The sequence below is a fragment of the Papio anubis genome, chromosome 1 (genome assembly GCF_008728515.1).
Source record: "Papio anubis isolate 15944 chromosome 1, Panubis1.0, whole genome shotgun sequence".
Lineage (NCBI taxonomy): Eukaryota > Metazoa > Chordata > Mammalia > Primates > Cercopithecidae > Papio > Papio anubis.
Window position 1 is genome coordinate 75,735,431 of NC_044976.1, and position 22,185 is coordinate 75,757,615.

General features: G+C 37.6%; 1 protein-coding gene across 3 annotated transcripts in view; it reads left to right on the top strand.

Annotated features, from left to right (window-relative positions):
* The window catches only part of AK5 (adenylate kinase 5), a 303,250-nt gene that overhangs the window by 11,051 nt on the left and 270,014 nt on the right, over positions 1 to 22,185 (top strand). For 2 of the 3 annotated variants that reach the window (XM_003892093.4, XM_009211198.4), the window contains exons 3-5: positions 578 to 745; positions 4,402 to 4,571; positions 4,680 to 4,793. In XM_003892093.4, coding sequence (XP_003892142.1) covers positions 578 to 745; positions 4,402 to 4,571; positions 4,680 to 4,793 — 452 coding nt within the window. The remainder of the gene's footprint in view (positions 1 to 577; positions 746 to 4,401; positions 4,572 to 4,679; positions 4,794 to 22,185) is intronic. The other variant, XM_009211191.4, reaches the window with a different exon arrangement.

The window sequence follows — 22,185 nt, forward strand, 5'->3', positions numbered from 1 at the left end:
CAAGCCATTCCATTAGATCACAATAGCATTTCTGGGTCATAGTAAGCAGCTTGTCTATATTTGTTGAATGAATGAAATACACAATATATAAACATTAGCTTTATGGACAGGCAGCTGCATATGCTTGTGAAGGTTATGTACTACATAACTCTAGAGAGCACCATTTGCAGAGGCCACGATGTATGCAACCTACCAAACAAAACTAGGTAGTATCTGAGAAGGTTCCTTTTAGGGCAGAGGGTGGTAAAGTTTCATGAGCCAAGTTCATCTCACTGCCTGTTTTTATAAATGAAGTTTTATTGGAACACTGGCACACTCATTTGTTTATTATATTGTTTATGACTGCTTTCATACTACCATGGCTAAGTTGAACAGAAACTGCACGGCTCACAAAGCCCAAAATATTAACTATCTGCCCCTTTGTGATAAAGCCTGCTGACCCCTAAGGGAGACTTCTTCCAGTTGAGAACAAAACAGACCCATTTCATTTTAAAATTGCTTTTACTAATTGTTTAAGTGTGAAGAGTGTTTTATTGTGGTGTTTTTTCCTTTTCAAAGTTATCTTACTCTTTTGCAGTAATGCCTGAAAATTCAAACTTTCCATATCGGCGGTATGACCGGCTCCCTCCAATCCATCAATTCTCCATAGAAAGTGACACGGATCTCTCTGAGACTGCAGAGTTGATTGAGGAGTATGAGGTTTTTGATCCTACCAGACCTCGACCAAAAATCATTCTTGTTATAGGTATGAGGACAGAAAGCAAAAATTCTCATACTGTTGCTACCTTTGTTTATATATTTACATTTCAAAAAAGTAAATCGTGTATTGTATGTGCAAACACTTAGTTGGATAATGACAATCAATAGAAACAAAAGCTCAAGGGACAATAAATGGAAATATTCTTAGTATAAGTTGCAATAAAATGAAAATTGTTATAATTATATAATCTAATGCCTATTGCATTTTCATAGATTCCCATTAAAATGTCATAGAAAATCTCTATAATGAATTGAAAGTAACACCTTCAAGATTTATTGTCCTGTGGTTTTATGTATTTAATCTTGATCACAGATAACTGAGCCAGTTGAAGTTTTCTAAGAGCTGGATGTGGTGGTAGTCCCAGCTAGTAGGGAGGCTGAGCCAGGAAGATCCCTTCAGCCCAGGAGTCCAGCCTGGGCAACATAGTGAGACTCTGTTTCTAGAAGAAAAAAAGAAAGTCTTCTAAACATGATGTGATTTTTACCCCTTTGAACCAACAAATTAAATTTTTACTCACTATTAACTTTAGAGGGAAAAATAAATAATAATATATTGGTAAAAGTTCATATAAAGGAATCTTCTTTATGGCAGATTGGCACCTGTAATAAATCCAAAGTTTCATTGTTAAAAGACAAACAAATCTAATAGAATGGTGTTTTACATAGCACATAACATCTGAGTATTAGCCAAAATAACAATGATAATAGTTCATTTTAAAAGTTGCCACTATGAATCTTATGTTGAATATGGAAATATCAGCTCCATGACATTTCACAGGAATAGAAAATGAAAATGTTTTAAATATTTTTGAAAAATTCCTTTTTGGTCAAGGAGGGAGGATCACTTGAGCCCAGGAGTTTCAGACCAGCCTGGTCAACATAGCAAGACCCTGTCTCTACAAAAAATTTTAAAACTTAGCTGGGCGTGGTGGCACACACCTGTAGTCCCAACTATTTGGGAGGCTGAAGTGGGAAGATAGCTTGAGCCCAGGAGTTCGAGGTTGCCATGAACTCCACTGACTCCAGTCTGGGTGACAGAGAGACCTCATCTCGAAAAAAGAAAAAAAAAAATTGTGGCTATTTTTGCAAATTCTTTCTCAAAATCTATAAAAATCATGAAGAGACCTGTGAACATGCAACATGTAGTCATTGTTTCATATTCCAGTTAGAATCACCTTTCACAGAGATGACCAAAAGCAAAACTCTGGCATGAAATGTTCAAAGCTATTCTAGCCGGTTGCATTAACAGAGTGCCAGATTTATAGAGACCCCATGCAAGGAAGTAGTAGTGCTCCAGAGGACATAGCAATGTTGACAACTAGGAAAAAAGCATGCAAATAAACACACCAAGCTATAACAAGAATTTAAGCTCACTAGACTAGAAGGAATGACATTTGTATATTTTAAAGTGAAATGAAAATGAAATTGCAAATATATCTAGCCCTGAATTGTTAAAGACAAAATTACAGGAAGAGAGTTTAAAGTCAGTTTTTGAAGAGTTAAAATATTTTTTTGGAGAGTTAAAATATTTTTATGGCTTTATGGTAGCCACTGTTATGCCATAAATCTCTATTCTTGCAAGTGGAATGCATTCTTTTTGTGCTTAAAATTTTCAAATCCTTACCTAGAAGACAGGGAAACCCTTTAATAAATGATAGAACTACAGGTGAAAAATAATCGGGAATTATGTCATCATTTTATGATTTGTATGTGGACAGAACACGTTCTTTCTATTTTGCTGTTCTTGCTGCTAGTAATAAAGTATTGGTCATTATTAACAGGATGAACAAATGGAAGCTTGATTGTTCATGAAAATGGTTTGATAGCAAATTGATCTTGTATAAAAGAGCACAAATATTTTTTGTGTGTACTATGAATTTTATATGAAAATGATTAAAATATTTCAATAAACTAAGATCTTTGGAGAATATGTAAATGCTCAAATCTCTCCCACTTCACATTTCTTTCTATTCAGTGAAATCAACTTGTTTCCTGAGGTTGTGATTCTCATTATAGGCTTACATGCCGTATTGTAACATTTTATATATTATGAGAATGATGAACCAATAAGTGTAAATAATGTTAAGAGGATTGAAACAAGGGAAGAAAGGAGAAGGTGGATCTTAGGTTGTCTGAGAGAATTGGGGCAATTTTGTGACTTTTTTGGAATTATAAAATAATTGTACCTGAACCTTACAAATTTGTATTAGTTCGAACCTAAAAATGTGAGAGTGGGGTATAGATGCCCACATGGTTTCTCTTCTAGCACTGCAGAATTTTTTTAAGGCTGACTCTCTTGGAACAGATACGAATCTCTCTTATGTTAACATAATCATAAAATATCAGTGAGATGGACCCTAATATTTATAAGTATTAGAGATAAGTGAACAGATCAAAATTAAGCCCATTCTGGCTCTAGAAAATTAAATTGATTGGAACTTTCAGTTTTCAAAGTAAAATTAATTTGATAGAAACTTTCAGTAATTAAGCTCATCCAACAAATTAATGACAGAGAATATCTCTGTCAATTGTGCCAACTGCATTTTTTGTTGTCTACTGTTGCCTCCATTAGTTGACAAAATTTTTTTTCTTGAAAGTACCATAACATTCTCAGTGTGTCTGAATTTTTAAAATTAATGGAGTGTATGATCTCTTAGTTTGGTGGTTGTGATTAAGTGTGGAAATAGAGCTTCTGAAAGATACCTGATTCTTCAAGGAATAAATCAGTTTGAATTTGTCAATGGAATTGGTCAGATAATTTTTTTATTTCAAGTCAATTCATGATTTGCCCATATATTAGTAGGTTAAAAGCAGCTATTTAAAACCAAAACTTACTTTTGATTTGAAAAATAATCTAGTAGAAGTCTTTAATCCATTTTGATTTTATTTTGCATATGACAAGGGATAGGGGTCTGGTTTCTTTCCTCTGTATATGGATGTCTAGTTTTTCCAGCATCATTTATTGAAGAGACTGCTTTTTACATGGTGTGTGTTCTTGGCATCTTTGTGGAAAATGAGTTCACTGTAGGTGTGTGGATTTGTTTCTGGGTTCTCTATTCTGTTCCATTGGTCTATATGTCTGTTTTTACATTGCATAAAACTCTTGCATTCAAACAATATAAGGCAAGGACATGCACGAGCAAACATTTCAAAAAAGATTTAAATAAGCTGTGTAAATACTGGTGGGCCTTTGTCTAAAAATAATGGTTACATTTCACCGAATTACACATTAACTCTCTGTTGGCGTGGAATCCATTATTGTTATTTTGATCATTGTTTTTTATATCCCACAGATTTTTCTTTGATTACAGGAGGAAAAATGTTAGATTTTACATAGAAAAATGTCAAGATTTCTTTCACCTACATTGTTCAAAAAAATTTTTAATTAGCTGTTTGCTCAAATAGGTAGAGGAAAAACCTGTATCTCTCATTTAATACAGTTGGTCAAGACAATTCTTTCCTTGATGAAGTCTCTACTTGCTTTACATTCAAAGACAGCACTGAGAAAGCCGCAAATGGCTTTCCTATTTAACCACCTGCCTTGGTGACACAGAATCTGCATCCCAGATGAAGTAGTAGTTGTATAAAAGGGAGGTCCTTATTGTATCAGAAGATCACAGTTTTGCCTGTTTTAAATACTAGGTGGTCCAGGAAGCGGAAAGGGTACTCAGAGTTTGAAAATTGCAGAACGATATGGATTCCAATACATTTCTGTGGGAGAATTATTAAGAAAGAAGATCCACAGTACCAGCAGCAATAGGAAATGGAGTCTTATTGCCAAGATAATTACAACTGGAGAACTGGCCCCGCAGGTACTGCTGTATAATTTTCTTTTATTCTGCAAAATGTTTTCCTACCACTTGAGTGTACTAAGTTTAACTGTGGTTTTGTTTTTTTTTCATCCTTTCTGTTTATAAAAGGAAACAACAATTACAGAGATAAAACAAAAATTGATGCAAATACCTGATGAAGAGGGCATTGTTATTGATGGATTTCCAAGAGATGTTGCCCAGGCTCTATCTTTTGAGGACCAAGTAAGAATGTCTCCTTCTATTTTAAATGGACTAATTTTTGCTTAAAATTTTGGGAATTAAAACAAAAAGACTTCTTGGAAGACTTGTGCTTTTGAATGAATTCTGGTCTGAAAACAGGCAAATACATCAGTGTGGGTTGGCAGAAGGTCATTTCTTTGGCAAACACTTAAAAATTGAAGACAGTCTCTGCCAAAAGGAAAGATAGCTAATAATAGAATGCTTTTTATTGAAAAATGCAAATCTCTCTAAAATTTATTTCAAAATACTTTTCATACAATTGTTTTTTATCTTGAATTACTAAGAATAAGCCTTATTCAGTACTGTCCAGGGATGCAAAACATTACCCTGTACTTATATTCATGCCAACTAAGGAAACTTTCTTCGGGTTGTGAAATACTGAACCACCTACGTAGATTAAGATAGGGTTCGGTTGCCAGAATTTGAGTAGGCTATGCCTACTCAACCCCCAACACATCTGTTTTAAAGGAAAATAAATCAATTAAAGTATTTTATATATCTATTTAAGCTTTAAAATCTCATGTTAATTGGTTTTTCATTTTAAAAAATTAAGGCTGGACTCAGTGGCTCACGCCTGTAATCCCAACAATTTGGAAGGCTGAGGTGGGTGGATGGCTTGAGCCCAGGAGTTCCAGACCAGCCTGGGCAATATGACAAAACCCCATCTCAAAAAAAAAAAAAAAACCCGAAAATTAACCAGGTATAGTGGCGCACACCTGTAGCCCCAGCTACTCAGGAGGCTAAGAGAGACAGAGAGGCAGGAGAATCACCTGAGCCCAGGACATCAAGACTGCAGTGAGCCAAGATGGTACCACTGCACTCCAGCCTGGGTGACACAGCAAGACCCTGCTTCAAAAAAAATTTCTTTTAATTACAGAAATAATATATGCTCATACAAATTTTAAGTCTATCTGTAAAACGTGAAAGTCCATCAACACCCTCCCATCCCACTGCTCCTCCTTTCCTGAGAAATAGGAGTACTGTTAGGTTTGTTATATATTCTTCCAGACCTTTTTCTATACTTACATGCATACATACATGTATGGACACACATGCACATGCTCATATTCAAATGCATTCTAAATTTTCATAACGACTTTTCCAAGTTATATCAATGTTGAATGAGAGTATCTTTTTCTAGAGACCCTTTCCAACCAGATATGATTCATATGTAAAATTTTTGCCAACCTGATAAGTAAATGGCATTTTGTGTTTTAAACTTGCATTTCTTGGGTTACTATTAAGGTTAAGTATATTTTCATACACTCATTGGCCATTTGTATTTCTTCCTTATGTGAATTGCCTGTTCTCCTTTGCCCATTTTTCTACAGACTTTTAAATATTTTTCTTATTTGTTTCAAGGAGCGTTTAACATATTACAGATACCGTATTATACAGTATTAGGTAAAATACGATGTCAGTTTGTGTATCACATGAAAGAAGCCTGGAGTTGGGCAGTTCACGGCCAGGGTAGCTTTACAAAACATTTTTTTGAATGTTCCCATTAACTGTTTTGGATCACCTATTGTACTAGAATGTTTGCCTCCCCTTCTTAGGTTTCCTCTCCCACCGTCAGTCCAGAGCCTCTGGTGCTCAGTCAGCTTAAGGGCTTGGTTCTAATTGTTCTGGCTTTGAAGAGAGAAAAACTGGAAAATATCTGATGAAGTTTTGTTATTGCTGTTGCTACCACATTATATTCTGTTGAAAGCGGGTGCTATGGCAGTCATTGCATGTGATTCTTGGTTATTGGCAGAAGTGTGATAGGCAGGGAGGCAGGCATTGCCACCCAAACCTGGTTCTCCCACCCACATATTGAATGTGCTAAACTTGGTAGGGACAAGCAGATGAAGCTACTTGATTTTTTTTTTTTTTTTTTTTTTTTTTTTGTCTATTGCTTTTTAAACATGCTATGTTGAGTATCTTTCTTTTTTGTTGAACAATAACTCAGGACGAGTCCCTGACTTTTCTGGTCACTTAAAAAACATTAACAAAAGATCTCATTTTCAGCTCTTGAAAAGTCCAGTCCAATCTAAATCAAAACTTTAATTTCTTATTCACTTTAACATATCTCTGCTGTCCCCAGCTTGGACCAGATTCAAACTCAGAAACCTAAGGTGGTGTATCAGAATCTTGAAATTCCTACTCAATGTGACTTGCAGTAGATGGGAGAGGGAGGGAAGAAAGGATTGCCTCCTACATAGGGAAGAGGTAGGAAAAGCGTAACCCTCTGGTAACTCTCTCTGGATACCTGATCAATCTACATCTTCTTTTATATAGCTTAGTCATAGGTAACAGTACTGATTTGGTGTCTGTTAGCAAATTCTATAGGATGGTCTGTTATCTCTATGTAGAATGTGCAGCAACTTACATTTATTGTTTTCAACCACATTTCTGAGACTGAAAAGGTCCAATTTAACATCTTCTTAGGATGGCATTCTAGCAGCCTGGAGGTTCTTTGCCACTGTGGGCAGTACAGAGGTGTCTGAGGTCGATGTCACCTTTGCTTATCCTGCAGGAGTTAAGTGGGTGCGGAGGCAAAGCTGAAATGTTTTTGTAAAGCAGTGTCAGGGTCAGCCCTGATTATTCTACACCCTATGTAGGCTTAAGCTTCTAGGGTGTCTTTTTTCTGCTACCATTTCTGACACCAAATGTGTGGGGTCTTCCACACCAATTCTCCAGTTCTCCAACACCAACTGGGTGCCTAAGAATTCAGTTCAACTTGGACACTACCCAGAGTTAGTTCAGACCCCACAGGTTAAGAGCTCAGATCCACAAGTCTGTTTCTGCTTCAGACATCAGTTGCAAGTCCCAGCAACCACCTGTACTTCTGATTGACAGTCTATAAATTCAGGGTTTCCATAACACTCTCACACGTTGTATAATTCACTGCAGTGCCTCAGAACTCAGAAAAACACAGTTAGTGGTTTATTATAAAGGATACGACTAAATATATATTTTTATTATACTGCATCTTCTCAAGGTTTTGTTTTAACTTAGTTTTTGTTTGTTTGTGTAAATATAGGCACATACACACATACCAACATTTTCCCCAAGATTTCCAAACATTTTCCCCAAGATTTCCCCACAGATCTGGGGTGTGAGAAGAGGTGACTTTCTGATGTCAGCCATATATGGGTGATGGTCAGACCACTGTAACAAAAGGGCCTGACATTTAAATGGCTTTTAGGATGAAGAAGTGTATTTTTCGTCTTTTGGAGTAGTCTCCATGTGAACAGTCCAGCTTGACTGGGCAGCTTTTTTCCTTGAGATCACTGAGGGACCATGGTTCCTCCCAGGTTTTTCTGCCATCTCCTAGGACACTGTCACTGGCAGGATGGTTGAAACAGGGTTGTCATCACATATGGGTTCCAGCTAGCATGGAAGGGGAAGAGCATGTGAAGGTCTGAAGTCTCAAATCTGGAAGTGACATCTATTGCTTCTGCTCACATAGTATTGCTGAGAATTTAGTCCTGTTGGAATTGGGAGGAAGGCCGGGAAGTAGAGTCCAGCTGGGCAGCCAGGTGCCTGGCAGCAATGCTATTACTATAGACATCTGGGAGAACTAACTAGCAGCTTCTCCCCCAGTTTGCCTCTCTGGCTACACAAATGCCCGCCTGCTCCCTTCTTCCCACACCTACAATGTACTCACTCACTCCCCAAGTAAAACAACCAGAGTCCCATCAGTTAGTTCAAAAGTGGAGAATCTCTACTCCCTATATAGTTTTCTTTTTTTTTTTTTTTTTTAATTTATTTATTATTATTATACTGTAAGTTGTAGGGTACATGTGCATAACGTGCAGGTTTGTTACATATGTATACTTGTGCCTTGTTGGTGTGCTGCACCCATCAACTCGTCATTTACATCAGGTATAACTCCCAATGCAATCCCTCCCCCCTCCCCCCTCCCCATGATAGGCCCCGGAGTGTGATGTTCCCCTTCCCGAGTCCAAGTGATCTCATTGTTCAGTTCCCACCTATGAGTGAGAACATGCGGTGTTTGGTTTTCTGTTCTTGTGATAGTTTGCTAAGAATGATGGTTTCCAGCTGCATCCATGTCCCTACAAAGGACGCAAACTCATCCTTTTTTATGGCTGCATAGTATTCCATGGTGTATATGTGCCACATTTTCTTAATCCAATCTGTCACTGATGGACATTTGGGTTGATTCCAAGTCTTTGCTATTGTGAATAGTGCTGCAATAAACATACGTGTGCATGTGTCTTTAGAGCAGCATAATTTATAATCCTTTGGGTATATACCCAGTAATGGGATGGCTGGGTCATATGGTACATCTAGTTCTAGATCCTTGAGGAATCGCCATACTGTTTTCCATAATGGTTGAACTAGTTTACAATCCCACCAACAGTGTAAAAGTGTTCCTATTTCTCCACATCCTCTCCAGCACCTGTTGTTTCCTGACTTTTTAATGATCGCCATTCTAACTGGTGTGAGATGGTATCTCATTGTGGTTTTGATTTGCATTTCTCTGATGGCCAGTGATGATGAGCATTTTTTCATGTGTTTGTTGGCTGTATGAATGTCTTCTTTTGAGAAATGTCTATTCATATCCTTTGCCCACTTTTTGATGGGGTTGTTTGTTTTTTTCTTGTAAATTTGTTTGAGTTCTTTGTAGGTTCTGGATATTAGCCCTTTGTCAGATGAGTAGATTGCAAAAATTTTCTCCCATTCTGTAGGTTGCCTGTTCACTCTGATGGTAGTTTCTTTTGCTGTGCAGAAGCTCTTTAGTTTAATTAGATCCCATTTGTCAATTTTGGCTTTTGTTGCCATTGCTTTTGGTGTTTTAGACATGAAGTCCTTGCCCATGCCTATGTCCTGAATGGTATTACCTAGGTTTTCTTCTAGGGTTTTTATGGTATTAGGTCTAACATTTAAGTCTCTAATCCATCTTGAATTAATTTTCGTATAAGGAGTAAGGAAAGGATCCAGTTTCAGCTTTCTACTTATGGCTAGCCAATTTTCCCAGCACCATTTATTAAATAGGGAATCCTTTCCCCATTTCTTGTTTCTCTCAGGTTTGTCAAAGATCAGATGGCTGTAGATGTGTGGTATTATTTCTGAGGACTCTGTTCTGTTCCATTGGTCTATATCTCTGTTTTGGTACCAGTACCATGCTGTTTTGGTTACTGTAGCCTTGTAGTATAGTTTGAAGTCAGGTAGCGTGATGCCTCCAGCTTTGTTCTTTTGACTTAGGATTGTCTTGGAGATGCGGGCTCTTTTTTGGTTCCATATGAACTTTAAAGCAGTTTTTTCCAATTCTGTGAAGAAACTCATTGGTAGCTTGATGGGGATGGCATTGAATCTATAAATTACCTTGGGCAGTATGGCCATTTTCACGATATTGATTCTTCCTATCCATGAGCATGGTATGTTCTTCCATTTGTTTGTGTCCTCTTTTATTTCAGTGAGCAGTGGTTTGTAGTTCTCCTTGAAGAGGTCCTTCCCATCCCTTGTAAGTTGGATTCCTAGGTATTTGATTCTCTTTGAAGCAATTGTGAATGGAAGTTCATTCATGATTTGGCTCTCTGTTTGTCTGTTACTGGTGTATAAGAATGCTTGTGATTTTTGCACATTAATTTTGTATCCTGAGACTTTGCTGAAGTTGCTTATCAGCTTAAGGAGATTTTGGGCTGAGACAATGGGGTTTTCTAAATATACAATCATGTCATCTGCAAACAGGGACAATTTGACTTCTTCTTTTCCTAACTGAATACCCCTGATTTCTTTCTCTTGCCTAATTGCCCTAGCCACAACTTCCAACACTATGTTGAATAGGAGTGGTGAGAGAGGGCATCCCTGTCTTGTGCCAGTTTTCAAAGGGAATTTTTCCAGTTTTTGCCCATTCAGTATGATATTGGCTGTGGGTTTGTCATAAATAGCTCTTATTATTTTGAGGTACGTTCCATCAATACCGAATTTATTGAGCGTTTTTAGCATGAAGGGCTGTTGAATTTTGTCAAAAGCCTTTTCTGCATCTATTGAGATAACCATGTGGTTCTTGTCTTTGGTTCTGTTTATATGCTGGATTATGTTTATTGATTTGCGAATGTTGAACCAGCCTTGCATCCCAGGGATGAAGCCCACTTGATCATGGTGGATAAGCTTTTTGATGTGTTGCTGAATCCGGTTTGCCAGTATTTTATTGAGGACTTTTGCATCGATGTTCATCAGGGATATTGGTCTAAAATTCTCTTTTTTTGTTGTATCTCTGCCAGGCTTTGGTATCAGGATGATGTTGGCCTCATAAAATGAGTTAGGGAGGATTCCCTCTTTTTCTATTGATTGGAATAGTTTCAGAAGGAATGGTACCAACTCCTCCTTGTACCTCTGGTAGAATTCAGCTGTGAATCCATCTGGTCCTGGACTTTTTTTGGTTGGTAGGCTATTAATTGTTGCCTCAATTTCAGAGCCTGCTATTGGTCTATTCAGGGATTCAACTTCTTCCTGGTTTAGTCTTGGAAGAGTGTAAGTGTCCAGGAAATTATCCATTTCTTCTAGGTTTTCCAGTTTATTTGCGTAGAGGTGTTTATAGTATTCTCTGATGGTAGTTTGTATTTCTGTGGGGTCGGTGGTGATATCCCCTTTATCATTTTTAATTGCGTCGATTTGATTCTTCTCTCTTTTCTTCTTTATTAGTCTTGCTAGTGGTCTGTCAATTTTGTTGATCTTTTCAAAAAACCAACTCCTGGATTCATTGATTTTTTGGAGGGTTTTTTGTGTCTCTATCTCCTTCAGTTCTGCTCTGATCTTAGTTATTTCTAGCCTTCTGCTAGCTTTCGAATGTGTTTGCTCTTGCTTCTCTAATTCTTTTAATTGCGATGTTAGAGTGTCAATTTTAGATCTTTCCTGCTTTCTCTTGTGGGCATTTAGTGCTATAAATTTCCCTCTACACACTGCTTTAAATGTGTCCCAGAGATTCTGGTATGTTGTATCTTTGTTCTCATTGGTTTCAAAGAACATCTTTATTTCTGCCTTCATTTCGTTATGTACCCAGTAGTCATTCAGGAGCAGGTTGTTCAGTTTCCATGTAGTTGAGCGGTTTTGATTGAGTTTCTTAGTCCTGAGTTCTAGTTTGATTGCACTGTGGTCTGAGAGACAGTTTGTTATAATTTCTGTTCTTGTACATTTGCTGAGGAGTGCTTTACTTCCAATTACGTGGTCAATTTTGGAGTAAGTACGATGTGGAGCTGAGAAGAATGTATATTCTGTTGATTTGGGGTGGAGAGTTCTATAGATGTCTATTAGGTCTGCTTGCTGCAGAGATGAGTTCAATTCCTGGATATCCTTGTTAACTTTCTGTCTCGTTGATCTGTCTAATGTTGACAGTGGAGTGTTGAAGTCTCCCATTATTATTGTATGGGAGTCTAAGTCTCTTTGTAAGTCTCTAAGGACTTGCTTTATGAATCTGGGTGCTCCTGTATTGGGTGCATATATATTTAGGATAGTTAGCTCTTCCTGTTGAATTGATCCCTTTACCATTATGTAATGGCCTTCTTTGTCTCTTTTGATCTTTGATGGTTTAAAGTCTGTTTTATCAGAGACTAGGATTGCAACCCCTGCTTTTTTTTGTTCTCCATTTGCTTGGTAAATCTTCCTCCATCCCTTTATTTTGAGCCTATGTATGTCTCTGCGTGTGAGATGGGTCTCCTGAATACAGCAGACTGATGGGTCTTGACTCTTTATCCAGTTTGCCAGTCTGTGTCTTTTCATTGGAGCATTTAGTCCATTTACATTTAAGGTTAAGATTGTTATGTGTGAACTTGATCCTGCCATTATGATATTAACTGGTTATTTTGCTCGTTAGTTGGTGCAGTTTCTTCCTAGCCTCGATGGTCTTTACATTTTGGCATGTTTTTGAGATGGCTGGTACCGGATGTTCCTTTCCATGTTGAGTGCTTCCTTCAGGGTCTCTTGTAAGGCAGGCCTGGTGGTGACAAAATCTCTAAGCATTTGCTTATCTGTAAAGGATTTTATTTCTCCTTCACTTATGAAACTTAGTTTGGCTGGATATGAAATTCTGGGTTTAAAATTCTTTTCTTTAAGAATGTTGAATATTGGCCCCCACTCTCTTCTGGCTTGGAGAGTTTCTGCCGAGAGATCTGCTGTGAGTCTGATGGGCTTCCCTTTGTGGGTAACCCGACCTTTCTCTCTGGCTGCCCTTAAGATTTTTTCCTTCATTTCAACTTTGGTGAATCTGGCAATTATGTGTCCTGGAGTTGCTCTTCTCGAGGAGTATCTTTGTGGCGTTCTCTGTATTTCCTGGATTTGAATGTTGGCCTGCCCTACTAGGTTGGGGAAGTTCTCCTGGATGATATCCTGAAGAGTGTTTTCCAACTTGGTTCCATTTTCCCCCTCACTTTCAGGCACCCCAATCAGACGTAGATTTGGTCTTTTTACATAATCCCATACTTCTTGCAGGCTTTGTTCATTTCTTTTGCTTCTTTTTTCTTTTGGTTTCTCTTCTCGCTTCATTTCATTCATTTGATCCTCAATCGCTGATACTCTTTCTTCCAGTTGATCGAGTCGGTTACTGAAGCTTGTGCATTTGTCACGTATTTCTCGTGTCATGCTTTTCATCTCTTTCATTTCGTTTATGACCTTCTCTGCATTAATTAGTCTAGCCGTCAATTCTTCCACTTTTTTTTCAAGATTTTTAGTTTCTTTGCGCTGGGTACGTAATTCCTCCTTTAGCTCTGAGAAATTTGATGGACTGAAGCCTTCTTCTCTCATCTCGTCAAAGTCATTCTCCGTCCAGCTTTGATCCGTTGCTGGCGATGAGCTGCGCTCCTTTGCCGGGGGAGATGCGCTCTTGTTTTTTGAATTTCCAGCTTTTCTGCCCTGCTTTTTCCCCATCTTTGTGGTTTTATCTGCCTCTGGTCTTTGATGATGGTGATGTACTGATGGGGTTTTGGTGTAGGTGTCCTTCCTGTTTGATAGTTTTCCTTCTAACAGTCAGGACCCTCAGCTGTAGGTCTGTTGGAGATTGCTTGAGGTCCACTCCAGACCCTGTTTGCCTGGGTATCAGCAGCAGAGGCTGCAGAAGATAGAATATTTCTGAACAGCGAGTGTACCTGTCTGATTCTTGCTTTGGAAGCTTCCTCTCAGGGGTGTACTCCACCCTGTGAGGTGTGGGGTGTCAGACTGCCCCTAGTGGGGGATGTCTCCCAGTTAGGCTACTCAGGGGTCAGGGACCCGCTTGAGCAGGGAGTCTGTCCCTTCTCAGATCTCAACCTCCGTGTTGGGAGATCCACTGCTCTCTTCAAAGCTGTCAGACAGAGTCGTTTGGGTCTGCGGAGGTATCTGCTGCTTTGTTATTGTTTACTGTGCCCTGCCCCCAGAGGTGGAGTCTACAGAGACAGGCAGGTTTCCTTGAGCTGCTGTGAGCTCCACCCAGTTCGAGCTTCCCAGCAGCTTTGTTTACCTACTTAAGCCTGAGCAATGGCGGGCGCCCCTCCCCCAGCCTCGCTGCTGCCTTGCCGGTAGATCTCAGACTGCTGTGCTAGCAATGAGGGAGGCTCCGTGGGCGTGGGACCCTCCCGGCCAGGTGTGGGATATGATCTCCTGGTGTGCCTGTTTGCTCAAAGCGCAGTATTGGGGTGGGAGTTACCCGATTCTCCAGGTGTTGTGTGTCTCAGTTCCCCTGGCTAGGAAAAGGGATTCCCTTCCCCCTTGCGCTTCCCAGGTGAGGCAATGCCTCGCCCTGCTTCAGCTCTTGCTGGTCGGGCTGCAGCAGCTGACCAGTACCGATCTTCCGGCACTCCCCAGTGAGATGAACCCAGTACCTCAGTTGAAAATGCGAAATCACCGGTCTTCTGTGTCGCTGGCGCTGGGAGTTGAAGACTGGAGCCGCTCCTATTCGGCCATCTTGCTCCGCCCCCTATATAGTTTTCTTCATCAGGTCTAGCTTTGACTTCTCATACTCAGTCACCTGGAAACTGAACTTCAAGTTATCTTCCTTGTCTATCACTAATGAAGAGTGGAGGAGCAAGCCAAGGACAAGTGAAATAAAGGCTCCTATTTAAAAAAGGAAAGTTTGAGAATATATACAGTAGTCCCTGAACCATAGTGAATCCTGTTAGGCAGGGATTGCAAAGGGTCCTTGCCTTAGCAGTGCCTCTGAGAAGCTCTTCCTTGTCCATTATCTGCATGACACATTGAAGTAGTATATTGGAGACTAATATGCTCTCCTCTCCTTTTTTTTTTTCTCCTAAGTGACAAGATCCTTCTGTCAGCCAGGTTGGAGTGCACGGGCACCACTGTAGCTCACTGCAGCCTCAAACTCCTGGACCACATTCAGCTAGTTTTTTAAAAACCTTTTCGTAGAGACAGAAGCTCCCTGTGTTACCCAGGTTGGTTTCAAACTCCTGGCCTCAAGTGATCATTCTCTCTCAGCCTCCTAAGTGCTGGGATTACAGGTGTGAGCCACTGCAAATGGCTGAAACCTGTTTTAAGTTAAAAAAGAAATGCCTTTTTTTTTTTTTTTTGGCCTAGAATTATGTTTACTTTGGTAAAAACCATTTCTTTCCAAATTTGGTAGATTTCCTCTCAAAAAGAGGAAAAAACAAAAAGCTTCCAGTCTGTGCTAGAAACTATAAGTTCTTTTCCAGAGATAGTTATTAAGTTGCTTTCTTTTTTATCTTCCTATTTTTCTTTTTTCTTTTCATTTTTATAGATTGAGGGTACAAGTGTAGTTTCATTACATAGATATATTACATAGATATCATTACATAGATATAGTGGCGATTTCTTTGTTTTCTCATTTTAATGACAATTACCTTGAGACCATCTGAAACAGTGGGCTTGGGTAGAAAGGCAACATCCTTAGTCTAGGTTTTGCTTCAGGGCTAGGTGCCCTTCTTTTGGTGGTGGTGGTGGGTTAATGGGAATTCTTTTTGCAATAGCCTAATCTCCTGCTGTTTGGAGGTATACAAGCATACAAGCAGTTGGCTTGTTTAACCTTGTGTGGTCTTAAATTACTGAATACTTTCTTTTCTCTTACATGTGCTCATAAAGTAGTCAATTCTTTCTTGAGTTAATCTATTTCTTATAATATTTTGCTAAGCGCAGCAAAGAGCAGTCAATGTACACAGGTACTCTAGCTCTTTCCAGCCATGTGTTTAACTATGGGCTCCATTGGAACATGATCTGCTTCCCAAGTGATCACAGTAATAATGATGTTAGGCAATGACATAACGGGGGTTATCAACTTTCCACTCTAAAATGTCTGTGCCCTTACTACCCAAGCAAATCAATGTCACATATTTTAGTTTTTTTGATATGGTAGCATCCCCCCCCACTTATGTGACTATTGTCTGTATTATTTATAGTAAATCCCAGGTGCTACAATAAAAAGATACGACGAACAGTAGCATAATACAGAAACTTGTTTCTCTTTTATATAATGGATGGCCTCACTGTGAGTGAGGGGAGGGCAGTTTCAGTCCTCACATTCATGCAGAGATGCAGGGTTTTTTCCAGCTCATTGTCTTTCCAACTCTAGAGCAACAGCTCCAAAATTTTTGGTCACGGGACCTCTTTACACTTTTTAAAAATTATTAAGGACCTCAAAAATCTTTCATTTATATGTGCTATATCTGTTGATATTCACCATATGAGAAATTAAAACAGAAATTTTAAAATAAGTATTTGTTAAGTCCTTCAAAATAATAAATCCATACAAGTTAACCTGAATGACATATTTTTAGAAAAGTAATCATATTTTCCAAAACTTAAAAAATGATGCAAGAGACATTGCTTTATATATTTGCAAATCTCTTTAACTTCTAGTTAATAGAAGAGAGTTATATTCTCATATCTGCTTTTGTATTCAAACTGCTGTGACATCACACTTCCTGTAGCCACTGCAAAACTCCACTGTAGCTTTGTGAGAAAGTGAGAGTAAAAAAGGCACATAATGTCATAGTAGCAGGAAAATAGTTTGGACCTATGTCCTTCTGAAGGGGTCTTGATGATCCCCAGAGGTCTAAGAGCACAATTTCATAACCACTGCCCTGGGGCATTGTAGACGTCTGCATGGTGAAAGCTAGGTCACTGCCATGGCCAGGTTCCCACTGATTGGAAGGGGAGGAGAGTGCAAAGGATATATGCTCAAATTCTTTCTTAAACTTTTTTATTTTAACTTTTGTGAGTACATAGTAGGTATATATGTTTAAGGGGCACATGAGATATTTGGATACAGGCATGCAACGTGAAATAAGCACATCATGAAGAATGGGATATCCATCCCCTGAAGCGTTTATCCATTGAGTTGCAAACAATCCAATTACTCTATTTAAGTTGTTTTAAAATGTACAATTATTATTGACCATAGTCTCCCTGTTGTGCCATCAAATAGTAGGTCTTATTCATTCTTTCTAACATTTTTTGTACCCATTAGCCATCTCTGTCTCCACCTACCGACACACCTGCAACCCCTTATTACCTACCCTTCCCAGCCTCTGATAACCATCCTTCTACTCTCTATCTCCATGACTTCAATTGTTTTGATTTTTAGATCCCACAAATAAGTGAGAACATGTGATGTTTGTCTTTCTATGCCTGTCTTATTTTATTTAACATAATCATGTCCATCCATATCATTGCATATGACAGCATCTCATTCATTTTTATGGCCAAATGGTAATCCGTTGTATATATGTACCACATTTTCTTTTTTTTTTTTTTTCCTTTTCTTTTTTTTTTTGAGACGGAGTTTTGTTCTTGTTGCCCAGGCTGGAGTGCAATGGCACTATCTCGGCTCACCGCAGCCTCCGCCTCCTGGATTCAAGCGATTCTCCTGCCTCAGCCTCCTGAGTAGCTGAGTTTACAGGCATGTGCCACCATGCCCAGCTAATTTTGTATTTTTAGTAGAGATGGGGTTTCTCCATGTTGGTCAGGCTGGTCTCGAACTCTAGTCCTCAGGTGACCCGCCAGCCTCGGCCTCCCAAAGTGCTGGGGTTACAGGCATAAGCCACCATGCCTGGCCTTAGGTTCCACATTTTCTTTATCCATTCATCTGTGGATAAACACTTAGTTTGCTTGCAAATCTTAGCTATTGTAAACAGTGCTGCAACAAACATAGGAGTGCAGATATCTCTTCGATACACTGATTTCCTTTCTTTTGGCTATATACCCAGCAGTGGGATTGCAGGATCATATTGGAGCTCCATTTTTAGTTTTTTGAGGAACCTCGAAACCGTTCTTCATAGTGGTTGGACTAATTTACGTTCCCATTAACACTGTACAAGGATTCCCTTTTCTGCACATCCTCGTCAGTATTTGTTGTTGCCTGTCTTTTGTATATAAGACATTTAAGTGGGGTGAGATGATATCTTATTGTAGTTTTGATTTGCATTTCTTTGATAATCAGTGATGTTGAACACTTTTTCACATGCCCGTTTGCTATTTGTATATTATCTTTTGAGAATGTCTAATCAAATCTTTGCCTATCTTTTGATTAGATTTTTTTTCTATAGAGTTGTTTCATCTCCTTGTATATTCTGGTTATTAATCCTTTGTCAGAAGGGTAGTTTGCAGATTTTTTTTGCAGCCCACCATTCTGTGGATTGTCTTTTTACTTTGTTGATTTTATCATTTGCTGTACAAAAGTTTTTAAATTTGGTGTGATCCCGTTTGTCCATCTTTTCTTTGGTTGTCTGTGCTTATGGGGTATTGCTCAAGACATTTTTGCCCAGACCAACGTCCTGGAGATTTCCCCCAGTGTTTTCTTGTAGTAGTTTCATAGTTTGAGGTCTTGATTTTAAGTATTTGATCCATTTTGATTTTATTTTTGCATATGGTGAAAGATAAGGGTCTAGTTTTATTTTTCTGCATATGGACATCCAGTTTTCCTAGAACCATTTGTTAAGGCAGAAAGAGACTGTCTTTTCCCTGTTTTCATGCAGTACCACGCTGTTTTGGTTACTACAGCTCTGTAGTATAATTTGAAGTCAGGTAATGTGATTCTTGCAGTGTTGTTCTTTTTGCTCAGGATAGCTTTGGCTATTCAGGGTCTTTTGTGGTTCTATATACATTTTAGAATTTTTTTTTTCTATTTCTGTGAAGAATGTCATTGGTATTTTGACGGGATTTTAGATTGAATCTGTAGATTGCTTTGGGTAGTATGGATATTTTAACAATATTATTTCTTCCAGTCCATGAAAATGGATTTTTTTTCATTTTTTGGTGTTTTCAGTTTCATCAGTGTTTTATAGTTTTCATTACAGAGATTATTTGGTTAATTCCTAGGTATTTAATTTTATGTGTAGCTGTTGTAAATGGGATTACTTTTTTATTTCTTTTTCACATTGTTCACCATTGGCATATAGAAATGCTACTGATTTTTCTATGTTGGTTTTGTATCCTGCAACTTAATTGAATTTGTTTATCAGTTCTAATAGTTTTCTTCTGGAGTCTTTAGGTTTTTTCAAATATAAGATTATATCATCTGCAAACAAGGGTAATTTGGCTTCTTCCTGTTCAATTTGGATGCCATTTATATATTTTTCATGTTTGATTGCTCTAGCTAGAACTTCTAGTACTATACTGAATAATGGTGGTGACAGTAGGCATCCTTGTCATGTTCCCAATCTTAGAGGAAAGGCTTCAGCTTTTCCCCATTCAGTATGATACTAGCTGTGGGTCTGTCATATATGGCTTTTGTTATGTTGAGGAATCTTCCTTCTGTCTCCAGTTTTTTGAGCATTTTTATCATGAAGGGATGTTGAATTTTATCAAATACTTTTTCAGCATCAATTGAAATGATCGTGTGATTTTTACCCATCATTCTATTGATATAATGTACATATTGATTGATTTATGTATGTTGAACCATCTTTGCATCCCAGAAATAAATCTTACTTGGTTATGATGAATGATCTTTCTACTGTATCGTTGAATTCAATTTGCTAGTTTTGTTGTTGTTGTTGTTGTTGTTGTTTTTGAGGATTTTTGCATCAATATTCATCAGAGACATTGGCTCTTGGTTTTTTCTTTTTTGATATGTCTTTCTCTGGTTTTGGTATCAGGGTAATACTAGCTTCATAAAATGACTTTGGAATTATTTCCTCCTCCTCTATTTTTTGGGATGGTTTGAATATGATTGGTAGTAGTTCTTCTTTAAATGTTTGGTAGAATTCAACAGTGAAGCCATCTGGTCCCAGGCTTTTTCTTAACTGGGAGATTTTTTATCTTTGATCTTTTTACTTGTTATTGGTCTGTTCAGGTTTTGGATTTCTTCTTGATAAGTGGCATGCATCTTGGAATTTGTTCATTTCTTCTAGATTTCCCAATTTATTGGCATACAGCTGCTCATATTAGGCACTAATGATCCTTGAATTTCTGCAGTATTAGTTGTAATGTCTTCATTTTCATTTCCAATTTTATTCATTTGGATCTTCTCTATTTTTTTTCCTAGTCTGGCTAAAAGCTGCAAATATTTTCTTTGTCAATTTCATTTTACTTTTCAAAAAAACAAATTTTTGTTTCCTTAACCTTTTATTGTTTTTTCATTTCAGTTTCTGCTCTGATCTTTATTTCTTTTCTTCTACTAATTTTTTTTGTTTGATTTGCTTTTGCTTTTTTAAATTCAGGATGCATGTTTAGATTATTTATTTGAAATCTTTCCTGTTTTATAATGTAGGCACTTATAGCTATAAATTTCCTTCTTAATACTGCTTTTGCTGTATTCCATAGATTTTGGTATTTTTGTTTCCATTATCATGTGTTTCAATTCAGTTTCCTTCTTAATTTCTTGATTGACCAATTGGTCAATCAAGAAATTATATTTGTATAATTATATAATATATCACATGTATTTGTATTTTTTCCAGAATTCCTCTTATTATTAATTTCTGTTTTTATTCCATTTTGGTCAGAGAAGATGCTTGATATTATTTTAATTTTTTTAATGCTTTAAGACTTATTTTGTGACCTAAAATATTCTCTGTCCTTGAGAATGATCCATGTGCTGAGGAAAAGAATGTGTTCTGCACCTCTTGGATGAAATGCTCTGTAAATATCTATTAGATACATTTGGTCCATAGGTGCAGATTAAGTATGAAGTTTCTTTATTGATTTTCTGTCTGGAAGATCTGTCCAATGCTGAAAGTGAGGTGTTGAAGTCTCCAAATATTATTGTATTGTGGCCTATCTCTCTCTTTAGTTCTAATATTTCCTTTATCTATCTGGGTGCTCCCATGTTGGGTGCGTATGTATTTAAAATTGTATGTTCTCTTGCTGAATTGACCCCTTTATCATTATATAGTGACTTTTTTTGTCTCTTATTATAGCTTTTGTCTTAAAATCTATTTTGTTTGATACAAGTGTAGCAACTTCTCTTTTTTGGTTTCCATTCACATGGAATATCTTTTTCCATCTTTTTATTTTCAGTATATGTGTGTCATTATAAGTGAAGTGGGTTTCCTGTAGGCAACATATCAATGGGTCTTGTTTTTTTCATCTGTTCAGCCAGTCTATGTCTTTTAATTGGAGAGTTTAGTCCATTTACATTCAACATTATTATTGATAAGTAAGGACTTACTCCTGCCATTTTGTTATTTGTTTTCTGGTTTTCTTGTGGTCTTCTCTTCCTTCTTTCTTGCATTCCTGTCTTCCTTTAGTGAAGATTATTTTCTCTGGTGATATCATTTAGGTTCCTCCTTTTTTTGTGTGTGTGTATCCATTGTATGTTTTTTGATTTGGGGTTACCATGAGACTTGCAAATACTATCTTATAATCATTATTTTAACCTAATACTATTTGCATAATCAAACAAGCAAAAAGAAAGCAAATACAAACTCACCTTAACTTCATTTTAAACTTTTAAACTTTTTGTTGTTTCTGCTTATATCTTATTGTACTATGTCATGAAAAGGTGTTGTCATTATTTTTGATGATTTGTGATTTAGTCTTTCTAGTTAGGATAAGAGTAGTTTACATACCACACGTGCAGTGTTATAATATTCTGTGTTTTTCTGTGTACTTACTATTACCAGTTAGTTTTGCACCTTCAGGTGATTATTTATTGCTCAATAATGTCCTTTTCTTTCTGACTGAAGTATTCCTGTTAGCATTTCTTATAGGACAAGCTTGGTATTGATGAAATTCCTCAGCTTTTGTTTGTCTGGGAAGGTCTTTATTTATCCTTTATGTTTGAAGGATATTTTCATGAGATATACTATTCTAGGGTAAAAGTTCTTCTCCTTCAACATTTTAAATATGTCATACCACTCTCTCCTGGCTGGTAAAGTTTCCACTGAAATGTCTGCTGCCGGACATGTTGGAGCTCCATGGTGTTATTTGTTTCTTTTTTCTTGCTGCTTTTAGGATCCTTTCTTTATCCTTGACCTTTGGGAGT